At 37.0% G+C, this 22,727-nt stretch overlaps 6 protein-coding genes across 10 annotated transcripts; 3 read left to right on the top strand and 3 right to left on the bottom strand.

Annotated features, from left to right (window-relative positions):
• The first annotated feature begins 145 nt into the window (after positions 1 to 145).
• On the top strand, positions 146 to 3,731 carry LOC111788768 (uncharacterized). The gene is made up of 9 exons (XM_023669260.2): positions 146 to 317; positions 1,394 to 1,465; positions 1,550 to 1,624; positions 1,752 to 1,832; positions 2,522 to 2,591; positions 2,673 to 2,764; positions 3,048 to 3,089; positions 3,194 to 3,274; positions 3,419 to 3,731. Exons 1-9 carry the CDS (start codon positions 291 to 293, stop codon positions 3,488 to 3,490), a joined length of 612 nt encoding a protein of 203 aa, XP_023525028.1. The 5' UTR covers positions 146 to 290; the 3' UTR covers positions 3,491 to 3,731.
• LOC111788767 (sugar transporter ERD6-like 6) lies at positions 3,672 to 7,993 on the bottom strand. Its single transcript, XM_023669258.2, has 18 exons — positions 7,401 to 7,993; positions 7,232 to 7,294; positions 7,068 to 7,157; positions 6,942 to 7,001; positions 6,795 to 6,860; positions 6,640 to 6,705; positions 6,488 to 6,563; positions 6,343 to 6,407; positions 6,168 to 6,260; positions 5,994 to 6,074; positions 5,839 to 5,923; positions 5,180 to 5,226; positions 5,029 to 5,091; positions 4,881 to 4,940; positions 4,732 to 4,797; positions 4,571 to 4,630; positions 4,050 to 4,164; positions 3,672 to 3,955 (listed from the first exon to the last, which is right to left on the bottom strand). The coding sequence occupies exons 1-18, from the start codon at positions 7,590 to 7,592 to the stop codon at positions 3,843 to 3,845; spliced, it is 1,461 nt and encodes a 486-aa protein (XP_023525026.2). The 5' UTR covers positions 7,593 to 7,993; the 3' UTR covers positions 3,672 to 3,842.
• Positions 7,994 to 8,156: 163 nt separating this feature from the next.
• LOC111788764 (alkylbase DNA glycosidase-like protein mag2) lies at positions 8,157 to 11,400 on the top strand. 4 transcript variants are annotated; one of them, XR_002814224.2, is made up of 4 exons: positions 8,157 to 9,607; positions 10,438 to 10,575; positions 10,999 to 11,053; positions 11,158 to 11,400. XR_002814224.2 is itself a non-coding variant. In XM_023669255.2 (2 exons), the coding sequence occupies exons 1-2, from the start codon at positions 8,517 to 8,519 to the stop codon at positions 10,457 to 10,459; spliced, it is 1,113 nt and encodes a 370-aa protein (XP_023525023.2). In that variant the 5' UTR covers positions 8,157 to 8,516; the 3' UTR covers positions 10,460 to 10,799. The 4 variants fall into 4 exon arrangements, 1 of the variants encoding a protein (XP_023525023.2); XR_002814223.2 differs by having other exon boundaries at positions 10,999 to 11,400; XR_002814225.2 differs by lacking the exons at positions 10,999 to 11,053; positions 11,158 to 11,400 and adding an exon at positions 10,863 to 10,989.
• A 1,186-nt stretch (positions 11,401 to 12,586) lies between these two features.
• On the bottom strand, positions 12,587 to 14,200 carry LOC111788765 (protein RADIALIS-like 4). 2 transcript variants are annotated; one of them, XM_087121667.1, is made up of 3 exons: positions 13,574 to 14,200; positions 12,986 to 13,108; positions 12,587 to 12,827 (listed from the first exon to the last, which is right to left on the bottom strand). In XM_087121667.1, the coding sequence occupies exons 1-3, from the start codon at positions 13,886 to 13,888 to the stop codon at positions 12,792 to 12,794; spliced, it is 474 nt and encodes a 157-aa protein (XP_086977793.1). In that variant the 5' UTR covers positions 13,889 to 14,200; the 3' UTR covers positions 12,587 to 12,791. The 2 variants fall into 2 exon arrangements, with proteins under 2 accessions (XP_086977793.1, XP_023525025.1); XM_023669257.2 differs by lacking the exon at positions 12,986 to 13,108 and having other exon boundaries at positions 13,574 to 14,167.
• Positions 14,201 to 15,365: 1,165 nt separating this feature from the next.
• Positions 15,366 to 17,794, bottom strand: LOC111788763 (tubby-like F-box protein 5). The gene is made up of 5 exons (XM_023669254.2): positions 17,415 to 17,794; positions 16,747 to 17,125; positions 16,547 to 16,634; positions 16,304 to 16,436; positions 15,366 to 16,213 (listed from the first exon to the last, which is right to left on the bottom strand). Exons 2-5 carry the CDS (start codon positions 17,107 to 17,109, stop codon positions 15,568 to 15,570), a joined length of 1,230 nt encoding a protein of 409 aa, XP_023525022.2. The 5' UTR covers positions 17,110 to 17,125; positions 17,415 to 17,794; the 3' UTR covers positions 15,366 to 15,567.
• Positions 17,795 to 21,311: 3,517 nt separating this feature from the next.
• Positions 21,312 to 22,322, top strand: LOC111788844 (uncharacterized). The gene is made up of 4 exons (XM_023669392.2): positions 21,312 to 21,470; positions 21,542 to 21,660; positions 21,742 to 21,875; positions 22,007 to 22,322. Exons 1-4 carry the CDS (start codon positions 21,419 to 21,421, stop codon positions 22,137 to 22,139), a joined length of 438 nt encoding a protein of 145 aa, XP_023525160.1. The 5' UTR covers positions 21,312 to 21,418; the 3' UTR covers positions 22,140 to 22,322.
• Positions 22,323 to 22,727: the final 405 nt, after the last annotated feature.

Below are 22,727 nucleotides of genomic sequence, written 5' to 3'. Positions count from 1 at the left end.
ACTTACGGTAAATACGGATAAACTAAAGGGGTCCTTCTCCAATATATCTTGGGCCAAAATTGGAAAGGGCCCATTTTGCTCTGAAGCCCGTTCGAGAGAAGCCCATACGAAGTCACAAACTAGATCAAGTCCAGAGACCCGAAAAGAGGCGCAGACAATTTTCGTCCCGCCGAGAGAAGATAGTAGAGCTATCTGCTAGAGACGCTGGTACATCGATTCGAGTTAACGCGCCATTCATCAGTAATCAGTTACGAGCTTCAACTTTCAACTGATCGGCGACGCAGGGAGTTATGGAAGCTAATTTGTCTTCGTTTAAGGTACGGCTTGTTTCCACTCTTTCCTGCCTTTTTCCGGCTTGTATGAAACCGAAATCTCTGGACGCGCATACTCTATCAAGGATGAATCTATTTTCTTCAGTTTTCTATCTTCTTCATGATGCGTTAAGATCCAGGAACTCTTTTTCAAACGATTTGTTCGTTTCTTGGCTGTGTTTGTGACATGGTTCTTCGAGTCTGCTTTCTAGCAATCGGCATGGCGACTGCAACTACCAATATATAGCTGATATTTACTTACCTTTCAGAAGAAATGGTGTTTGTTTGCAGTTGGTATTGATTGTTTTGTTATGCTCCACGTTGAGCTGAGTCTTTTGGTTTTGTTATGCTCCACGTTGAGCCGAGTCTTTTGGTTTTGTTTTGTAAATTTGCAATGACCTTCACTGTGAAAGACTACACTACTAAAGCTAGCAGTGATCGTCAAGTGCTCTTTAACTTCGAGTTGACACTGCCTATATGTTTAAATTCGTCTACCTCATTGAGATCTCTGATCCGATCATCAGTACAATATGCAGAAATTCGTTTGTTTAGTATTTATCTAAGTACTGATTCCAATAGTTGAAGACAAAATACTGAGCAATTGCATAATCCAGACTTAAGGAAGTTTCTATTAGCGGTATTGTGAATATCAAATGTCCGTGTCGGTCCATCAATATGGAAATGTTGCGGATATTTTAAAAAATATCACGTTCATAAGAGTTTTAAACTATTCGTATTAATAAATAATCATCTATCAGTTCATCGTTGATTGTATTTATATTCTTACTGTTGTTAATTTCTAATATTTCTTGATCTTTACCACTTGTCATTGAGGTATTCGTCAGATTTAGGCGAGAAGAAGAAGATGCTTTTCTCGATGCTTAATCTTTTGATTTATAAATATGCCAGCACGATTATTAGAAAGTTACTCCATTCTAACTATAACCTTTGACAATGGCCATTACATTCTGAAACAACTTTGAGAATCATCATCGATTTAACCTTGTGGGTTTGCTTAACTTTTTCTCTGTTTAGAAGCGCTCTTGTCCATTGTTTTGGTTTAAACGTGTGTTGTTTGGCAGATAATTTTGGGATCATCTTCAGAGGCGCGTAGAAAAGTATTATCTGAGATGGGCTATGAATTCACCATTATGGTATTTTCTACGCAGATGTACTTACATGACCTGAAAACTTTCCATTCTCAGATATTGGTTTAACTATCCTATCTCAAAATGAAGTCTGCAGATATTGATGAGAAAGCCATTCGGAAAGAAAAGCCGGAAGAATTGGTCGTGGCTCTTGCAGAAGCAAAGGTCAGGTATCATCTCGCGGTTCATTCGTTCTACACCGTATTCTGTGTTTCACAACTTCAGTACTGGGTTTGGTACGGTAGTTGGTGATTTTGGCTTTATTCCTTAGCTGATAGATATGTATTGTCAGGCAGAAGCCATCTTAGGAAGACTCTCTATCGATGATTTTAAGAAGGACGCAGAGCCCACTCTATTGATTACTTCTGATCAAGTATATATTTCATGTCCTTTGACATCGGTCCGCTTTTATATGTTTTAAGTGATGTCTTAATCTTCGATTTCAACCGCATGGAAAAAATCAGTGTACAATGTTCATTGCACGTCTCTTTCTACCTGACTCAGCAACGAGAGTAAGAGATTTGTTGCCTTCAAAATTGGCATATTGAATTTTCTTAGCATTTCCAAACTGATCAGAATCTTAGACATTTCTAATATTTCTAATTATTTGCATCTCTAAAACTGTTCTTGTCCTAAAATGAAAGATGATTACAGAAAGTTAATTAGAATGATTTTCATTTCTGACATCAATTTCTTTCTTTTTCTTAATATTTTGTGATTTGCTAGAAACTTTCTTGAATCATGCAGCCGATAATGGCTAGTAGATGCTCAATGGCCTTTCCTCAGTTTCTGTCCCCTTCACTAATAACCGAATAAATATTACCAATCCCATTTGAAAGACCTGCCGCCACTTGCTATGCCCTTGTTGTACTCATTTACTTTGAGATAGATATTATGGAACGGTTTGCTTATATTTTGATTCTTAGCCCCGTTGCGTATCGTATCCTAAAAACATAAATGATCTTTTCTTGATAACCTATACCATTCCACATTTTCTTGTTCTCTTTCCAAAGTTCCTCTTAGACACGCTATCTTACTTCTATTGGTAATCAAAATGTGGAGGTGGTGATCTATGAAGGTGTCGTCAGAGAAAAACCTGCCAGCAAGGAGGAAGCACGAAAGTTTTTGAAAGGTTTGTTTATATAATAGTAATGCTTTTCTATTTTATTTACCATTTCTGGAATGTTTTAGTTCGCAATGTTTTTTGTTGCAGATTATTCAGGAGGGCATGCAGCGACACTCGGATCCGTACTTGTTACAAACCTTAAAACAGGATTTAGGAAAGGAGAATGGGATCGGGTGGAGGTATATATATATATATATATATATATATTTGAATTTCTTTTGATGATCTTTATATTTCTCATTTACGAGTTCACGTATGTGCGCTGTGTTGTGGGACCAGCAGAATATAAGCTAGATACTGTTATTTTAAAATCGAGGGAAGGAGCTTCCTGTTCTGCTTCTATCCAATATGGATTTTCTGATTCCTAGCTACTTGTAGATGGCTACTAGAAGATTCTGATTCCTATCACACGTTTTCTTGTTTTCTTATTTCATTCGATATTGACGCGCTCTTATCTTGCAGATCTATTTCCATGAAATACCTGATGAAGTCATTGACAAGCTGGTAGAGATTTCGCTATATAACTGGTTGTTGGTCGTGTTTTCATTAGGAAGATAAACTTTTGTACCTTTTGTCACCTTGATTTTTTTTTTCCCTTTACATTTCAGATCGAGGAGGGGGATGTGCTGTATGTTGCCGGTGGGCTGTTAATCGAGAATCCTTTGATTTCACCCTATGTGAAAGAAGTGGTTAGTTTCCTTTCTTTCTATACTATTGAGTTTATTCTGTATGAACCCTGAACATATCACCAACAAATCGGTTGGGACGATCACAAATGTGTCCATCGTTTCAATTTATAGTAGAGATAAATTACGGATTTTGGGTCTCTGCAGGTAGGGACGACGGACAGTGTGATGGGACTTCCTAAGGCTCTGACTGATAAACTTTTGAAAGAAGCCATTTAGGTGCTATGGATAATTAATCACATTTCACCTCTATCTTATTTTCTAATCAATGAACGAATGATGTTTTGACGTACGTAGATCAAACACCTGAATTGATGAACCAATCAAATAATTAGGCAACCAGTTCAAGAAACTTGCACAAACTGTGCTAGTATTACAATGATACTACAAGACAAGGGGATTTCAGAGCTTTAAGACACTGGTATTTTTATATATTGAGGGACAATATGCATATTTACTATTTTGCAGTGCAGTGTAGGAGGATGGGTTCTTTCCAACACAGGCGGGGTATCAAAGAGAAACTAACAAAAACAACCTTCTTATCTGAAGGAAACTAACAAAAACAACCTTCTTATCTGAAGGAGAACTGAATTTCTTCCAGTGTTCTTCCTTTCGTCTCGGGGACCCAGAGTATAATAAATGCCATTGTGAATGCACTTACAGACATGTAGATGGCGAACGTTCCTGCAACAGTAGCAGCAGCAGCAGCAAAAGCATGAGACTGAAGCTAATGCAATTCAAATATTGAGTGAGAAACAGCGAAGGAGAAAGAACAAACCTCCATTGCTCCATTCAAAGAGCAAGTTTGCAGTCATCGTGACTAACGAAGCAATGAACCAGTTGGCTAACGTTGCCAGGCTTCCTGCGAGACCCTTTATATTGATGGGAAGAATCTGCGGAACAATTTTTTCCCCTTAGACAACAGAAGACATAACTCCAACCAACTACGCTAATCGGTTATATGGAGCTTTAGATCGGAATCAATCTTCACAACCAAATACAGGTAAAAGTTGATTCTTTTATTCAGTTTGATTTGCACTTTCTCGCTAAAATTATCAAACGTCATATAGTGTAACGACCTAAGTCCTATTGGATTTTTCCTTTCGAGCTTCCCTCAAGGTTTTTAAAACACGTCTGTTAGGGAGAGCTTTCCACATCCTTATAAACGGTGTTTCGTTCTCTTCCCCAACTGACGTGGGATCTCACATATAGGGTAAGCCACAACAATATGAAAGATCTTGTTTTCACTTAAGTAAGTCTACGTTACTAGCAATTTCCGTGAATGGGGAGTGAAGATACCTCAGACATTATAATCCATGGAATAGCTCCAAGACCCAGAGAGAAGAAAACCACCAGGGCCTGAAGAAACGAAATTAGCCATATGAGCATTATTACTATAGGGAGAATACTTCTAAAACTCAAAAGTTTTATTGCGTAGTGTTGGTTCAAGCTAAACATACCACAACACCAACGACTGATGACGTACTCAGAATACCAAATAAATTGGAAGTGTCCGGGGTATGACCCTATTTATAATGTAGGGAAGCAGTGTTAGAGAAGAAATTTCCAGCCTTATAATTATAAATTACAACCACCCAAGAACTTTTACCTTCAAACAGAATACAGAGGAAACAATTAAAAGGCTGAACGTCATTCCAGCTGTGGACACCTGAAACATAAAATTTTCCAATTTTTTTTTCACTCCCAAAAAAAAAAAAAATGATGAGTGGAGAACTGAGAAGAAATAAGAGACTTACAATAAGGAGAATTCGACGGCCTGCTCTGTCAACCAACCATGTGGTCACTGCAGTGGCAATAACCTAAAAGTCATGAAATTCCATGTCAATACCAAATTATCAGCCACGAAGGCATGGAGGTAATAGTTTAAGGCAATTCTTGAAAATGAACCTGGACTGCACCCAGCCCAAATGTAGCAGCGTTACTTGATTTAACACCTGTTTCATACAAAGATCATCAGCTTTAAGAAATGAGGTTCCAACGAGATCCTTGAATTGAATAAAAGCAAAATATAAAACTAACTTATTATTGAAATCTGTGTACCAACGCTGTACTAGAAACTAATGCCATTCCAATAGAAGGGAAAAAAAAAAAAAAAAAAATGAACATCTTTTTTAAAAAAATGTTCAACCTTTTATTTTATGAAATTTCAAAAATTTTAATAATATTTTTAAAGTATCTATAATATATTTTTTTTATTTTCTTTTGAAAATACTTTTGAACTTTAAAAATATTCATTCCATTTTTTAACAGTTCAAAAATACTCTTATATTTTATCTTAAAAAAAATTTTAAACAGTTCAAAAATACCCTATACTTTATCTTAAAAAAATATATCAAATTAGCATCCACACCTATTAACATTTTGTAAAAACGTTTTGAAAAGTCATGTTCATACGGTAATAGTAAGGGTGTTTTTGAAGTTTTTAAAAAATTTAGAAGTGCAAAGTTTAGAATTATTTTTATTAATTTAGCGAGAAAAAAAAAAAAGAAAACAATTAACTAGTCCATGCTACTTGCAATAAACAGTCGACCAGATTTTTTCGTTACCAGCAGCTGCAAATATGGTACTTGAATAGAACAAAACCGCATTAATTCCAGTAAGTTGCTGCAACATTAGTAATCCAATACCAATCTGCATTTTGGATCATGGCAAAGATCAATTAAACTCTCAAATATGGTTCTTGAATGAAAGCTAGTTATACCATCAAAGGAAGCCAGTATCTTCTCCGCTTAAGTTCTGCAAAACGAATTGTTGTTCTTTTGCCCGTAGTTGCTACAGATCTCTTGCATCATATGCATCATCAGACAGATAAAAAATTGGCCAAACCATATTTATGTCTTGTAACCAGTTCTTGAGGAATTAGGTCACTATTTACCTTGATTTCATTCACTTCAATCGAGATATCAGCATCAAATCCCCGAAGAACTTGCAAGGATGTTTCAAACTCGTCCGCCATTCCCATTTTCGCCTGAACTTAGTTTGAAAAGAAGTCATAAACAGAACTTAAACATGGTAATGTATCATGAAGTTATCTACTCAGAGAAACTCACCAGCCACCGAGGAGATTCTGGGATGAAGAACAATCCAGGAATCAGAATCGTACAAGGCAAAATTCCTGTAAAAATAAGAAGGAAATTACAACAATCAAATCCCATTTCATTTTAGACAGGAAAAAGGATTCATCCAATGAATTACCCAGAATCGCAAGCAGTCGCCACGGCACAAAAAGACCAAGCAGATAAGCAAGCATTATTCCAAGGGTGATAGAGAGCTAGAAGGCAGCAAGAACAGAGATTATTAACTTGGGACACAATAGCATAGCAACACAAAATCACGGCGAAACCAACCTGGTTAACCGAGCCAAGGCCGCCTCTCAAGTTCTGGGGAGCTATCTCAGCAATATAAACAGGAACCTACAATCATCAACAAGCCTTCAATTCTCTAGATTCTGTTCGAAGCAAACTTGTTTTTATTTAACATAACCGATTGCTCAATGTCTAACCGTATACGAGATTATTCCCACGCCAAAACCTTCCAGCAACCTCCCCATGTAAAGGAAAGAAGAATCCTACAAAGCATTAAATTAACAAAAACACCATTATATTTCAACGTATTTGCAGTAATTCATTAGGATAATCATTCAACTTACCTTTGCAAATGATATAGCAAGCCATCCTATAATGTTAGGAATTGCAGCAATCATCAAAGACTGCAATGAATCTCAAGTCAAATTAATCTAAATGGAAATGGAAAATGATTCATGAAGGGATCTTACTCCTTTTCGCCCGATGTATTCGGCTATCTGACCACTGGATATAGCCCCAAACATGGCGCCCACATTGGATAAAGAACCGAATATAGAGTACTGAACCAAAAATCAGATATCAAAAGATCAATGTGATATTGGGGGAAAGAACAGAAGGCATTATGAATCCACACCTCGGAGACTGTGAGTTGAAGATCCTTCATTATCGAAGATTGCGTGGGAGATGAATAGCCACACTGCACCAAGTAATGTGAAATTATGTTGAAATTCAATCAAATTTCTCTCATGATTTTTCTTGTACAGTAACGAATACACATTAGAAGATCCAGAAACGATGATTACGGTAAAACCAAACTGGATTGGACCGAGCGCGACGATCAAAACGCAGGCAAGAACTGAAACAGAGTTATCACGAATGGCCTGGGAGGATCCCATCATACTCGATTGCCTGGATCCCATACGGTACCAACTTCCGGTGTGCAGGAACGGCTTCCTGAGATCCCTCGCTTCGTCATTCTCGTCTCTGAAACTCATCTCTTCTGCTCTGCTTCAAATCGACGATGATCTATTACGTCACTTTCCGATCAAAAAGAAGAAAAATAGGTTTCGTAATCAAATGCCAATCTGTTGGCCTGATCGCCAAAGAATCAGACGTAATCTTGAAAGAAACGAAGGTTATTTCTCGTTGCAATGGGAAAAAGGAAAGGAAAAATGGCAGGAAATAGAGATGGGAGAGGGCGGGAGAGATCACCCTGCCGTTGTCTGCTAAATTTATATATTTCAGCCTTGGAGGGTTGTGATTGTGCCACGATAGACCCGACCGTTTTCTCTGCAAGCGTTGCATTGACTCGGATGGGGGCCCAATAATGCAAGCAAAGCCTTTTTCTTCTTCTTGGATCTTGGCCCATCTTACAATCATGGATCAGGCCCATGATCTTGGCCCAGCTTATAATCATGGGCCATGGGCCTAGGGTGAGAGAACAAAAGAGCCTCTTTTTCCTAGAATTTGGGCCAGCCCAAGAAACCTTGCCCAATGGGCGGAGGGTGGGAGAATTTTGAGAACGTGAAGCAGCGTAAAGTTGATTTCCCAGTCTGGAGGAGAAATCGAAAGCCAGTTGGGATCAAGAACGGAGGAGCGAGCGACCGGAGACGGAGACGGAGAAGAGAGAGAGAGAGCCTGAAAGAAGAACAACAGCACCGGGATCTCCTTCTTCATTCGCCATGCCATTGAAAATTCATTTGTGCTTTCTGTCCTGTTCTATTTCGCAATTGATTTTCAATTTCTCTTTCTGTTAGGCTCCAATCACTTAAGCTCTGCACCTTGGTTATGAATTTCGCCCTTTTTCTAATTCTCCGCCGCCGTCGCCGCCGTCTTGACTCCGACTCTTACACTGTGTTTCCTCTCAACCGAAGAGTCTGAGTGGAGGGAAAATAGAGGTTGAATTGAATTTCTTACATATGGGAGAGCAAACGCAAGTGCAGGTTCAGATTCAAACGCAATCGCAGGCTCAGAACGCGCTTCATGAATCCTCCACCTCTACAACCTTTATTGCTCAAGCCACTATAGCACTAAGCGAGGTGATGAATGCGCCATCGCAAACCTCTTCTCTGCCATCCAAAATGCCTTTGCGTCCACGGAAGATTCGGAAGCTCTCGCCCGCTGAATCGGATCCGAATTCCTCTCAGATTGTCACCATTCCGGATGGGCCGAAACCTATCGTCACCGGGAAATCTCACAAGAGCAAGACGGCCCAACAACGCGCCGCCTTCGCGTCTGCTCCAGTGCTGCCTGCCCGATCACTTTCCTGTGAAGGCGAGGTGGAAATCGCGCTTCGGCATCTTGGGAATGCGGATCCGCTCCTTGCACCTTTGATCGACCTCCATCAACGTCCTACCTTCGACAGTTTTCAAACCCCATTCCTTGCCCTAACTAGAAGTATCCTATATCAGCAGCAGGCTTACAAAGCTGGCACATCTATTTACACCCGTTTTATCGCCCTTTGTGGCGGCGACGCTGGTGTTCTTCCCGAAACCGTTCTTGCCTTGAACACTCAACAGCTCAGGCAAATTGGAATTTCGGGTCGTAAATCTAGTTATCTTCATGACCTTGCTAGGAAATACCAAAATGGGATTCTTTCAGACACGGCAATTGTAAATATGAATGATAAATCGCTTTTCACGATGCTCACAATGGTGAATGGAATTGGGTCTTGGTCTGTTCATATGTTCATGATTTTCTCGCTGCACAGACCAGATGTGCTTCCTATCAACGATCTTAATGTTCGCAAAGGTGTTCAGCTTCTCTACAATCTTGAAGAGTTGCCTCGACCATCACAAATGGATCAGTTATGCGAGAAGTGGAGGCCGTATCGATCGGTTGGGTCCTGGTATATGTGGAGGCTTGCTGAGGCAAAGGGAGCTTCTTCGTGCGCAGCAGCAGTGGCTGCTGGTGCTAGCTTACAGCTGCAGCAACAAGAGCTCCAGCAGGAGCAACAGCATCAACGGCAGCCGCAGCTTCTTGATCCACTCAATAGCATTCTCAATCTTGGGTAAAACTTTCATGTCCTTATTATATTTTTTCATGTTGATTCTTTCCAAGTTTTTTTATGTCGATAAATGATCACGTCAGTTTGCGCGCACCTCGACTAATTCATTTGACAACCACAGACTGATTATTTCCACATATTACATGTGGTTGAATATGAAAAATCTATATTTTTCTCTTTTGATGGATAGAAACTGAAATAGTCTTTCTTTGTTGTGTTGGAGCTTCAATTGTTTGCCCTGCGAATTGTGTTTCTTTAATCCATTGCATGCGGTGTATCATACTTATGCATGGTGTTTGAGGTGAACTCACTTTAAATGTGTTTCTTTCTTTGTGGTACTGCATTTTAATGTGCCTTACTTTAACAAACATTTACCACTCTAGATTCTATATTTTTGGGGTTTGGAGTTGTAATAGCCCAAGCTTACCAGTAGCGTATATTGTCCTCTTTGGACTTTCCCTTAAGAGCTTCTCCTCAAGGTTTCCACACCAAAGAATGTTCCATTCCCCTCTCCAATCGATGTGCAATCTCACAGGAGATGCCTCAAATTTCTGTCGGTTGGACCCAGAGCATAAGATTTGTACCGTTTAGGTTTATGGTCATGGACACAAATCCTGCTTGTTAATGTCTTGTTTAAAATTGAAAACCATGTAGTAGCAGGAGTTCAAGATAGGCCCCTTTTTAGGAGTAAAGAGAGAGAATAAGTTGAACAATTGACAAAAACTTATTGCTGCTGCCGCGGAGATTTATCATTTAATTCATTTATTTGCTACTCTTCATGTGATTTGTGATACTTATTTGGTGATTGTTGTCTATGTGCCATATGATAATAGGGCCTGTGCTTGGGGGCAGTGACTCCGTTTGAAAAGAGTACATGTTAGCAAATATCCCAATCAATGTACCCACTGGATGAAAAGTATGCCAATTATGTGGAAGCAGAAGACTCGACAACGAATATTTGGTGCCTCGAGGTTGGATATTCTAAACATCTATGCTAAATAATGAAATGACATGTGCCATTTATTTTTCTTAGATTGGTTGACATCACTTGTATGGCCGTCAACATACATGTATCATATGGTGGTGATATTGATAGAATGTTCCTCTGAATGCCTGCTTTTAATGTGATTTAGAAACCGCTTGTTCATTTGCGCATATTCAATGACAGAACAGTCTGTAATGACTTTATGATCCATCTCTTACCTTGTTCTTCGTTTCAATTCTTCTGCCACATTGATCATAATAATCATAAATGCAGAGAATCAATATGTGGCTGTGGCATTTGTTGTGTAATCTTATCTTATGTCGCCCCATCATCTGTTTGACATGGTGGGGAGGAAAGACAGAGCTCAGTTTCTCATTCGTGTTTCTTCGTCTGAGAACTTGATCTATAGGTACACCACGAAGCTTGAATTTTGATGATTTTAGCTGGAGAAATGCTGCGGTTGGGTGAGTCATCTTCTCACTTGGAACCAAATAACTTTGAATATCTGAAAGTGACGAGACGTTGGCCAACTACTTCCCATTTTCATTGTGTTTGGTCTTTTGGGCAGAGCCGATTTCCTTGGCAGTTCTCAAGTGATGGGCCATTTTCTGTCCCATGCCATATGTTAGCATCAAATTGGCCTTCGGAGTGTAATGGGTCAAAATTGACATCCAACTAACTTACACGTCGGTTTTAAAGATGAAAGATGATATCGACATATTTAATATCCATTTTATTCGATTTTGATAGACATATTTAATATCCATTTGATTCGATTTTGATAGACATATTTAATATCCATTTGATTCGATTTCCATAGACATATTTAATATCCATCTGATTCGATTTCCATAGACATTTAATATCCATTTGATTCGATTTTTGTCGTTAGTATATGAATAAATCTCTATTAATTTGCCTCTCATGGAACTTATGTCTCTTTTTAACTTTTTTTTTTTCCTCATTTTGTTAGTACCCTCGTAACTCCCCCTTCCATTCTTTAATCTCACACACTTCTTCAATTATTTTTTTCTCACTTCTTATATATCAAAATATTAAATAAATAAATAAATCTAGAAACTCTTTCATTTACGAGCATTTTTTAAATATAAATGTAAGAAATTTCCATACCGAAATAGAAAAATTGTTTTCAAGTAAGTTTTTTTTAACTTAAAATAACTATTATTTTAAACTCTATTATTTTCAAAACTAATAATTTTATCTAAAACTAAGGTTAACGATATTTTTTATTTTTTATTTTTTTGAAAAATTATAAATACTATTGAAACTTTGAGATAAATTCACCATTAAAAGTGAACTTAAAAATGCTAAAATGTTATTTTAACCTAAATAATAATATCCGATGATTCGGATCGGTCCGTACAATGTAGGACCAGTTTTATGGATATTCCCGCGTCAATCGTTTCTCAAAAGGCGGACTCAAATTTTAATATCTCACTCTACCGGGAAGCAACTGTAATCGCGCTCTCCAAGAAGATCGTTCCAATTCTTTGTTCGCGCGGTTTCTCAAATCGAATCAGCTATCTCTATCTTGTAATTCCAACTGCTACCTCATCAGAGTCGTAAAGGTCAGTAACACTACATGAAACTGTGAGCGACGATTTGCTCATCTCTGATTCCATTTTAGGAGTAGCATAATCAAATTTCTTGGTTCTGTTGCGGTTCTCATCTCCATAATGTCCTTTGTCTATCGCGTTATACATTTTATATCTGCTCTCCTGTTGAATCGGTACTCTGCACGGGCTAATTGAAGGTTGATATTAGGCGATTCTTTGCAGTCTCACGTAGAAATTTAGAATTAAGGCTGCTTGCATCTGATATATATATATATATATATCAATATAGTTGGATTTATTAATCTTTTTAGTCTGTGTTCTGATATAACTATGCAACGATTTTTACATTCATTTGATTCGGTATTAAAAATAGCGTTAATCGATTCTCAGACTATGCGAAGTAGAATAAACAAGAGAAGCGATTAAAGATGGTGTATGCCATTTCAAAAGGGATTCCACATGATGCAGGTACAGTTTTTGGCTAAGTTACAACAGTATTCTAGCTGGAATTTATCCATTTATTACATTTAGACGTGTGCTGTACTGAATCAGTAGCACAGACATTTCACTTTTATCTGCATCTGCACAGAACTTGTTACTGTTTATACGCATACCAGGCAACTTTTTACTGAAGCTTTAAATTCTTCTTGAGCATTTTACACTGCAAGAAAAGATGAGAATGAAAGGAAAAATTACATCATGGAGTATGGATTCCAAATTATGGTATCGTGTGCATTCGAGGTTAGAGATTATGTGGATTTCGTAGAAAGTGGAATACTTAAGGATAATGGAAAATCTTAGAAAATTACAGTCACATACTCGCAAGATAAACTTGCATTGGATCAGGGGGAGTGCCCGCCATTTTAGTGAAGTAGTAGCCACTAGAAAAAAAGGGATGCATTCGAGGGATACGTGGACTGCATCGTTATTTGCGATAAATGCCTGTTTCAAGATTTGCAATATCCCATTGTCAACCTTTTTCTGTGATTCAGATGGCAGGCATGGCTACTACTCATGCACCATTAACATATTCACTCCTAGTCATATTTCCTATGGAATTAGTATCCCTTTTTAACTTGAGTTTGAGGAAACTTTCAGATTCTTTGCTTGATCTAGTGGGAAGTAGAAGTTGAATGTGCGTTGTTGTGAAGATTGATGAATTAAATTAGTCTTCCGTAAATACATTTCTTTCTATTAGCTTGGATTATACTGCGTGTGAATAAGCTTCGTGGCTTGGCTGACTTAGTGAACATTTTACCACACATCAAACGACATCTTAACAACGGCCAGTTATAGAATCGTCTCAATATATTTCTCCAGGAATTCTAGGACATAATTTTCTTGTTAAGAACATTTATTCTAATGTACGAGTTGAAAGGAGAAGATGACTGAGGATAGGAATCAGACCTGGAATGATTTCGTAGAGGAAATATTCAGCAAGTAGGATATTGCCTCTGGTGGTCCGCCATTATATCCAACGTTCTTGTAGAGGGGTATTTGAACTTGCCCAGCTTCGATTTTGTTGACATCTCGCACCAGTAACTCATAGAGCCTTCTTACTTCCTCAGCTGTTTTCCCACCACCAACAGCCCTCGCCACGTTCTCAAAGCGGTCTGGTGTGTCCTGGTCATAGAAGGCTAATGCCTCCTCAAATTTCTTGTTTTCCCTTATTGTCCAGGATGAGTAAAAGCCATGTGCCGTCGTGCGAGAGCTTGAGGCCATTATTTCCAGTTAGTTTGGGACAGAGAATGGGGGGTATGGACGTTGGGATATGGCAGAGAAGCTTAGGGAAAAGAAGAAGCTGAGGGATGGTAAGAGAATTATTGTCCTTTGCTCCTTATATACTGGAGGTGGAGTGTTTGTGTAGTGGGATCGGTGCAAGTTGACGAATAATATTTAAGGCTAAAAGATATGATTCGTTTTGTTGAGCAGAGGGTAGTGAGAGTGTCAAGGGAACTGGCTGTAGTGAAATCCTTTGGAAAAGTCTCTTTTCTTTTCATTCAAGTATCTTCAGAAGGTAGAATTTTCTGGAAAATTTACAGCCTGGTGGAGGAGGATTAGATCCAATTCTTAGCCCATCTCTTGACATTTAAATGTGCCCATAATAAAAGTTACAAATCACCTTTGAATGTGTGAAAAATGCTTTTGAAACTTACTTTTCCTATTTATGGTTGGGTTTTTCTTCCCTTTTCTTATTCAGCTGCACGCTATAATATACCATACACATTCCATCTTCAGTATGATTATTCCTTCTCTTAGAAATAGATGCACTGCAACTACAAAATGACTTTAGCTACAGTTTCATGGACATGACAAGTGCCTAGACATTTATCTTTTTTTCTTTTCTACTGAGATCTCCAAATTTTTTAAATTCTGATTTTATTCTTTCATTTATCTTTCAGTTTTAAATTTTTAGTTAAAAGTTTTTATTTATTTCAACCTAAGGACATGAGAAGAATTTAAATCTTAGACCTATGATTAAGACAGGTTCTATGTTATTTGGGACATTTTAATTAAAGTTTTTCAATTTTCTATAATTTTTTTTGTTATTAGGCTACTATGTATATCGAAAAAAGAGGGCTGAACACGATCAATTATCCAGGTATCATATCTTCAAATTTTACTTCTAAGGTAAGAATTAAGACTTTGATATAAAACTTGTGAGAACTAAATATAAGTTCTGAAAGTTTGAGAAATAAAATAAAAGCAAATAAAATTTTAAAATTTTAAAAACAAAAAAAGGCATCAACAGAACTTTTCTCACATAAAGGTTGTGACATGAACTCATTTCTTTTTTCCCTATCCTATTTGAAATCTTGCTTTGGTGGGCTTCCTTCAAGGTGATACCCGGAGATCTATCTCGTTTAGTAGCTTGGCAAAGGTCGTGTTTCAACACATACTTAAAGAGAGTGTAGGAAGTGTAGGTTCGTTATTTTAGCAAAAGTCGTGGCTCAAGCTAGCTTTCTGCTTTGATTTGGATGATATTCTATATCATGTACTCATGTACGTATACATGCCGTGCTTCATGTTCTATTCTAGGCTTTCAAAATTGGACTTCACTTTAACTATGAGTTGAACTTTAATTCCACAATTAACGTAGTCATGCAAGACGTGCCGTTTAGCGGCCCACTCTGAACGCATTCGAAGGGAGTATCCATGGCAGTTTATGTAGTGTGATCTCAGGATTTTGGAGTATAGATAAATGAACTCTGCTGAATCCGAATTGGACGAAGAATTAGATGATACAGATTTTGGAGCATAATTTAGATTTACTACCTACCATCATCGCAGATTCATAATTGTTGCCTCATTACTGAATTCAATGTCTAAACCAAGCTACTTCCCAAAATAATATATACAATTGGAAAATTTTGGAGCGAGTTGTTGAGTGATGGTGTCTGTCATTCACAAGCTGGCTTGGTATCAAAGCTACTAAGGCAGATTGCAAACGCTTGGAAAGCTGAGAGAGGGTAGCGATAATCCATCGTGAAAATATCCTTCCCAATCTTCCCAAACTGCAGAATCACTTTTTCTTGTTCAGCTGCAGACACATTCTCACTCGTCTCTGCTGCAGCAACCAGCTGGAAATTCCTCACAGATGCAACCGTGACACGCCCTTTGAAATTCAGGCACCAACACTGCAGCTGCTCGTGCCATCTTGGAGCTTTGTTCTTCAATACCAACGGTGCTGTCGATTCAAGAGGCTCGGGGGACGACTCCCATATTGGCTTCTTTCCTTTGCAACTCGACGTAGATGAATCATGGTCATCGATGCAGTCTTTAAACTCTGTTGGAGTTGGGGCAGTGCCGCCCTCCTCCACAGCTGCAACAGGTATCGAATGCATTGTGCACCTCATTCTCCTCGGCCCTCTGGTGCGGAGGACATTCAGCTCGTAGCTTACGGCAGCGACTTTATAGTTGGTTGGAGTTTTACTTGGAGAAACCTGTTTCAAATGAATTCTTCGTTTTGATCTACTAGTTCGCAATTTTGGGTCATGTGGAGGCTGACTGTCATAAATCGAAAACTTGGTCCCCAGAAAATTTGACCTGATCCATCATCAACTTTCATGTCAGTTCATTAATTAAAAGCAAAGCAACCACCCTGCAACCAACGTAACTGTGGCGGCCATAGCTCACCTCAATTTTCCAATGAAATTGTTGCTTGCTCGAGAGAAGTCGTCTGGAAGTAACGATACAATGAAATCAGTACTCATTGCTCGTCGGATTCTTTTCGCAGTTAGCAGCAGTTTACTTAGATTACCAGACAGAGCTATAAATAAACAAAAAAAAAAAAAAAAAAAAAAAAAAGCTGATTAGATATATAATATATCATATAGAGGAAAAACCGAAAGGAGTGAATAACTACCCCGATTTGATTACCAGGGCTTAGGCCGAGATAGAGCCGAAACGTTGAAGTTGCCCTTTCTCTTTTAATGAAGCACTGGATTGGCGTTTCTCTTGGTCCCGGCTATTTTATTAAGTCAAAAACAAGGAAGAATAGATTCAGATTTAAAGCCCTGGTTGTTAGGGAGCTCAAAATCTGCCTTGAAAATGACAAAGGATGAACTAAACTAAGATACCTGCATCAGGGAAATTGGGAAGGTGATCCACCCACACTGTTCGGGAGTCCTCACAACTTCCTTTGTAATCATCCGCCATGACCTGCAAACTGAAGCACAGGCAACAACATGCCGGCGAGAAGGCCAAGTGGTCTCACTCACTTCCACTCGTTGAATTATGTCCAATAGAAGCTCGGGCGGCAAATTCGCCCACCGGCTCTGTTCGATCGGAACCGGAGAAGATGACGAAGGATGCTCAGGGACAATATGCGACTTCCCGAGATGACGCACTTGAACTCCCTCCCTCACTTTTCTCGACGAATTCCCACTGCTTTCTCTTATTTCACTCTGCTCGCTAATTATGCCTCTCAGAGGCATCGTCATAGCAGTATTCGCCTCACTACACAAAGACGCCATTGAGATCAAAAACTCCGATTCAAATCTCAGATAAACTCAACGGAAAACAGCAACAAATACGCATGATACATTCTAATCATCAATTCTACATGAGTAGCCTCGTTGAGATAACAGATTCAACACGTAAAACAAACAGAAACACTCATCAAACGTTACGGAAGTAAAATCCGAATGACTCCAATCGCGTTCCTCACATTTCTAATTCATTCCGTAACTGAAAAAAGAAACGATTCGATGAAGAAACAAAGAGGCAAACAGATGAAGACACGTACCGCAAAAATAAGAACAGCAACGGAGAAAGCCGCGAGAGAAACAGATATCCAGAGATCCTGTGAAACTCGGAGGATTTTGATGGATTGAATTCCCGTTTTAAATCGAAAAGGCAGCAATGTCTCGGAAGTTGCAGACGGCTTTTGAAGGAAGAGAGAGTGAGTGGGAGAGAGAGAGAGCGAAGAGGCTAAGATTTGAAACAAAAAAGCTAGCCAAAAATTCTTTTAAAGCCTCTGTGATTCCGCAACACAAGGTCGTCTCCTCCGTCGTCACCGCGTCGCCGTCGCCGCCTCCGTCACGGCGAGTGCCAGGGTCACCAACAGAGCTCTTCGATTTTCGTTCCTGCGGATCTTAAATCCTCATCGTCATTTTATTAAACATTTTTTTAACCACCCCGTTCCAAGGTTCTCGTCCATTAAACTCGTGGGTCAATTCTCCTCTGTGCTCGCTCACTCTAAAATATCCGTGTTCCCTATGTCACTTGCTGATGTGGAGCATTCTAATTGGAGGACATACTTGAGGTCCACGTTTACCTACGGTAGTCTCTCTGTAGGAAGTCTGATGCACGTTCTTTGTAATTACATACCATGCCCCGGGCTCACGTGAAGTTACATTATTAAAATAATATATTACACAAATGGGTCTGAAACATATTTTCGGAATCCTAAAATTAGTAATTATTTTAATAAATTTATAATATAATATTATGAAGCAAACAAGTGAAATATACTCTTTAAAATATCGGTCTTAAAGTAGTCAATTTAGAATTTTGAAATTATAAGGTGTCTTTCACATCGATTTAAGGTTAAGAATATTATATTTTAATTTTATTTACAACACTTCCCTATTTTAAAACACATTCCATTTAATTTTACACTTAAATTATATATTTCATACCAACCTTAATAATTTTTAAACAATAGATATTTAAACATTTAATTTTATATTGAATAGACATCTAACCAATGTATTATATAATTTGGAATGTTTTATCTAATAAAACCTAAATTTTTTATAAACTTAATCAAAATAATATATTATCTTATTATGGATTAGGGAAGAATTTTATAATTGAAAATAATAGAAGAATGAGTGGAAGGAACGATGTCGAAACTCGTTAGAACATGTTTGGTAGTACATATTTAGCAGTTTTTGCCTACACTCTCACATCTCAGGTCTACATCTATATATGGACATAGCCTTTTAACTTTTTTTATTTATTATTATTTAAATTGAGATTTTTTAATTAATAAATGAATTAGCAAAATTTAAATGAAAGATACCAATTGCAATCATTTTCTAATTTTAGAGTCTATTTATAAAAAAAAAAAAAAAAAATTATAGTGTAAAAGGATGAAAATGGTGTTAATGGTTACATCAATGCGTTGAATTGGGTCCCACTCCACTGTTGATTAAACGACTCAGTTCCGGTTCGTGTTCAATGAACCCATGGATTCGTTAATGCAATCATTGACCATGCTTGATTCACACGTGTATTACTTTTCCATAATTCATTAATATTTACACATTTAAAATAATTGATAATTACACCAATTTTATTATAAAAAACTCTAAAATTAGGTAGGTTTGATTTAAAATAATTATATATTAAGTGTTTTTTTTTTTAAATACTTCAAATAAATAAATCATGCTAAAAGAATTTGTATTAATTTGACGAAATAATTTTCATATCCTATCCTAAATGATTGATAAAGATCGATGGAATGAATTATATATTTAAAAGAAATAATGCATAAATATATTTTTAAAATTAAATAAGGAAAAAGAAAAGGTTAAAATAGGAAATTAAGGGGAAGATTTGAGTTGAAAAGTGATAAATGAGAAAATATGCGTGAAATGTGTCAAAGGGAACCACAATTGCACGTCCAGCCCTTGCTTATTACAAATGTATGCCACGTCAGATTATTTTCACGACTATTATTATTGTTATTTTATTACTACTCTTCTTATTAATAATAATGATGTTAGTTTTTAACCGACGTGGGACTGAGCCGGCCGGTCCAATGCATGCCGGCTAGATTTTATCAGCATCCATGAGGCTCCTCGACCGTGTGGTCCCCACATAAGAGATTTTGATTATAATTTTAGAAAGATTATAATATTCATAATCCCTAAATTTATCCAAAATACTCTTGATTTTTTTTTTTTTTTTTTTTCAAAATAGTAAATAATTAAAAAAATAAAAACTAAAGGCTGAGGGAAAGAAGCCATATTTGAGGTGGAGGGTTTGGTGGGTGTCTATGTTGTGTATGGGTTTAGAAGGTGAAACAAACCAAACAGATAATTCCAAGCAAATACAAAATAAATAAATAAATAAAAAATGATATATTATGATAATCCGACATTAAATATATTTTCATGCACCATAAAAAGATATGACGTCACAAAATCAAAATGTCTGCCACTTGTCGGGTAGGGATTGGTTGGATTTGGTTGGAAGTTTGAAGTAGCCAAAGCCAACTCATAATCTTCCAACATGGAAGCAGCCATTTTCCTTCCGTCCTCTCCCTTTTTAACCCATCAGTAATTTAATATATTTACTTCCAAAAATACAATAATTAAATCATAAATATTTAAATTTTCATAGAAATAAAACACATACATGAATTAAAATCAAATCAACCATGGTCTAATTAATGGTCAATTCACATAATAATTTCATATCATTTAATACGAAAATCTATATGCGACATTTTATTATATAATAATGGAATTACATCAAAATGTTCCTCGAATAAATCCTATTTATTATATTAAAAAAATATAAATATTTATTTAATATGGTTGAATAGTAATTAGCGGGTGAAAATTAAGCTAAGTTGGAGGAGTTTGTTAAGAAGGTATGGAATCGTGGGGACAGCCATTTGGCTATCTTGTCGGTCGGTACTCGATCTATTTATTTATTTATTTATTAATTTGTGACCGTTTTTGCCCAACCCGATTCTCTCGGCTTCTTCTTGTATGATTTGAATTGGGCTGGGCCCATTATTTCCTTTCCCCTTTCAGTTCCCTTGGCCCACCCATTCTAGATTTCCTTCCATCCTTTTATCTTTGTGGCCATTCACCGATTCAATTGCTCAATCTAATGGAACTAATTATTTAACATAGCTGTCCCAATGTCACTATTTTTTCACAATTTATGTTCAATTATTCACATATTTCTAATAATGTTATTATTCTAGATTAATCTTTTCATAATTAAATCATTACCACTAATTGATTATATATATATATATATAATATTAATTAAGTATACGATATCGAGACTTTTATTGACTCTAAAAATATCAAAATTGAAAATATAAACGACCAATTTATTAATAATTTAATTGATTTTTAATAAGAGCAATAGCTACGTAAAATCAAGGAATAAAGTACATTTAATTAATTACAAAATAATTTAGAAGATGAGTCAACTAAGCAGGCATCAAACATGGGCTTGGCCCACATTGATCGGTCCATAATCCACAATATGGGCCAAAAACAACGAATTGGGCCTGTTGCGACCATGGGCTTAAAATGGCCCACATTGATCGGTCCATAATCCACAATATGGGCCGAAAACAACGAATTGGGCCTGTTGCGCCCATGGGCTTCAGAATAAAAGCAGCACGGAACCCTGATGAATCAGGTAAACGTGTATTTAGATAAGCAATGACCAAAGTCAAGAAGCTTCCATTTCTTAGTTTCAGGTTAGTCAACGCCAAAAACCCACCAAACCGGCGCAGAAATCTGTGGGCTCTAATAAAAAATCCGGATTTTTAAATTTAATAAACTAAACACCGACGAAACCTATCGTTGTCAACCAATTAACATTAAAAAAAAATAAAAAATTTAGATAAGATCGGAGCTAAGAGATAAAGACACACTGCTAGCTAGACGCCAATTTTGTGTGTATATATATATATATATTTGTTCGTAATAACAAACCATATCAGATTATCAGCAATTTAAAGAGAGAAAAGAAAAGCTTGTATTTTGAGAGATGGGTTCTTTAATGGCGGGTTGGGATTCTCCGGCGAGTGACCCAGAAGAAGGTAAAGCTTTTATTTCTATATATTTTTTTATTTTTAATTTAAATGAAATTATTAATTGTAATTATTTGCAGTGAGTCACCGGAGGAACAAGTCATTGACGAAGGAAGAGATTGAAGCGTTTTGGAAGACGAAGAAACAGTTGCATGAAGAACATCTTAGAGCCATTTTGAGTCCGTTTCAGAGCTGTGAGGTATGGTCTGGTTAAGTCAACTGTGTTCTGACTTTTTATGTTGTAATTTTGTGTTTATTTATTTTTATTTATTTTTGGCAGGAAATTAAGAAGGTGGAATTTGGTGGAAATAATCTTCAGCGGTCAAGCTCTGTGCCTCCATTTAATACGAGGAAGGGTTTCTTGGACATGGAGTCTGAAGCTGGCTTAGACAACAAGCCCAAGAAAAATGGCTGGTAATTTATTTATTTAATTAATTGATTTCCATTTTTATATTAAATAAGTGATTTTTATTTATTTTTTTAAATATGATAATTGGAATATTTGAATATGAGGGTTTATGACAAAAAACTTGCGGTTTTATCAGGTGGAGAAGAAGTAACTGGGCATTTCTAAACGAACCGCCTGTGATCGAAGGATCTGGCAACAGCTACGTCTCGCAGTTCCACGTGGCCAATGTTTCGGCTTCCAGACTTGGTCGTGGTGGAGTCGGTGCTTGAAAAACCCGGTCGGATTTGTATGTGTTCCCATAATGTAAAGAAAAAAAAAAAAAGGAGTAATTATATTAGAATTCTTCTGAATTCTAGTGGTCAGTTTATAATTTTATGGGTTTTTTTTATATTTATTTTTTAAATCATTTTATGACGTGGAAGTATTGTGTAAAAATATTAGATATTTTATATACACAGTTCATATTGAGATAATTTGTGTTTATTTTCCTTTATTGCTATGTTTTATCAACCTTATTTTAAATATCTCACATATAAATTATTAAATTAATGAATGTAAAATGTTTTTAATAACAAATTTACCCGACATGAGGTAGATTAGGTGTATTATTGACTCACCGAACAGGGAAAGTAAGGGGCCCGATTCCATGCAATAATTAAAAATGTTAAGCATTACCAAACATTATAATATAATTAATAATATTATATTAAAAATAAACATCTGTGGGGCCCACCAATAAGAAGGCCATGCGTATTTTCTGGAAGGTACTGGTCAGTGGCGGTAGGTGGGTGCCTACGTCATGAGAAAAGACAGGATAGGGTACCCTAATAATATCAATGCTTCCTAAAAGTAAAACA

Source organism: Cucurbita pepo, chromosome 2, assembly GCF_057944985.1.
Source record: "Cucurbita pepo subsp. pepo isolate OVF chromosome 2, ASM5794498v1, whole genome shotgun sequence".
Taxonomy (NCBI): Eukaryota; Viridiplantae; Streptophyta; class Magnoliopsida; order Cucurbitales; family Cucurbitaceae; genus Cucurbita; species Cucurbita pepo.
This window is presented reverse-complemented; position numbering and strand designations above follow the sequence as displayed.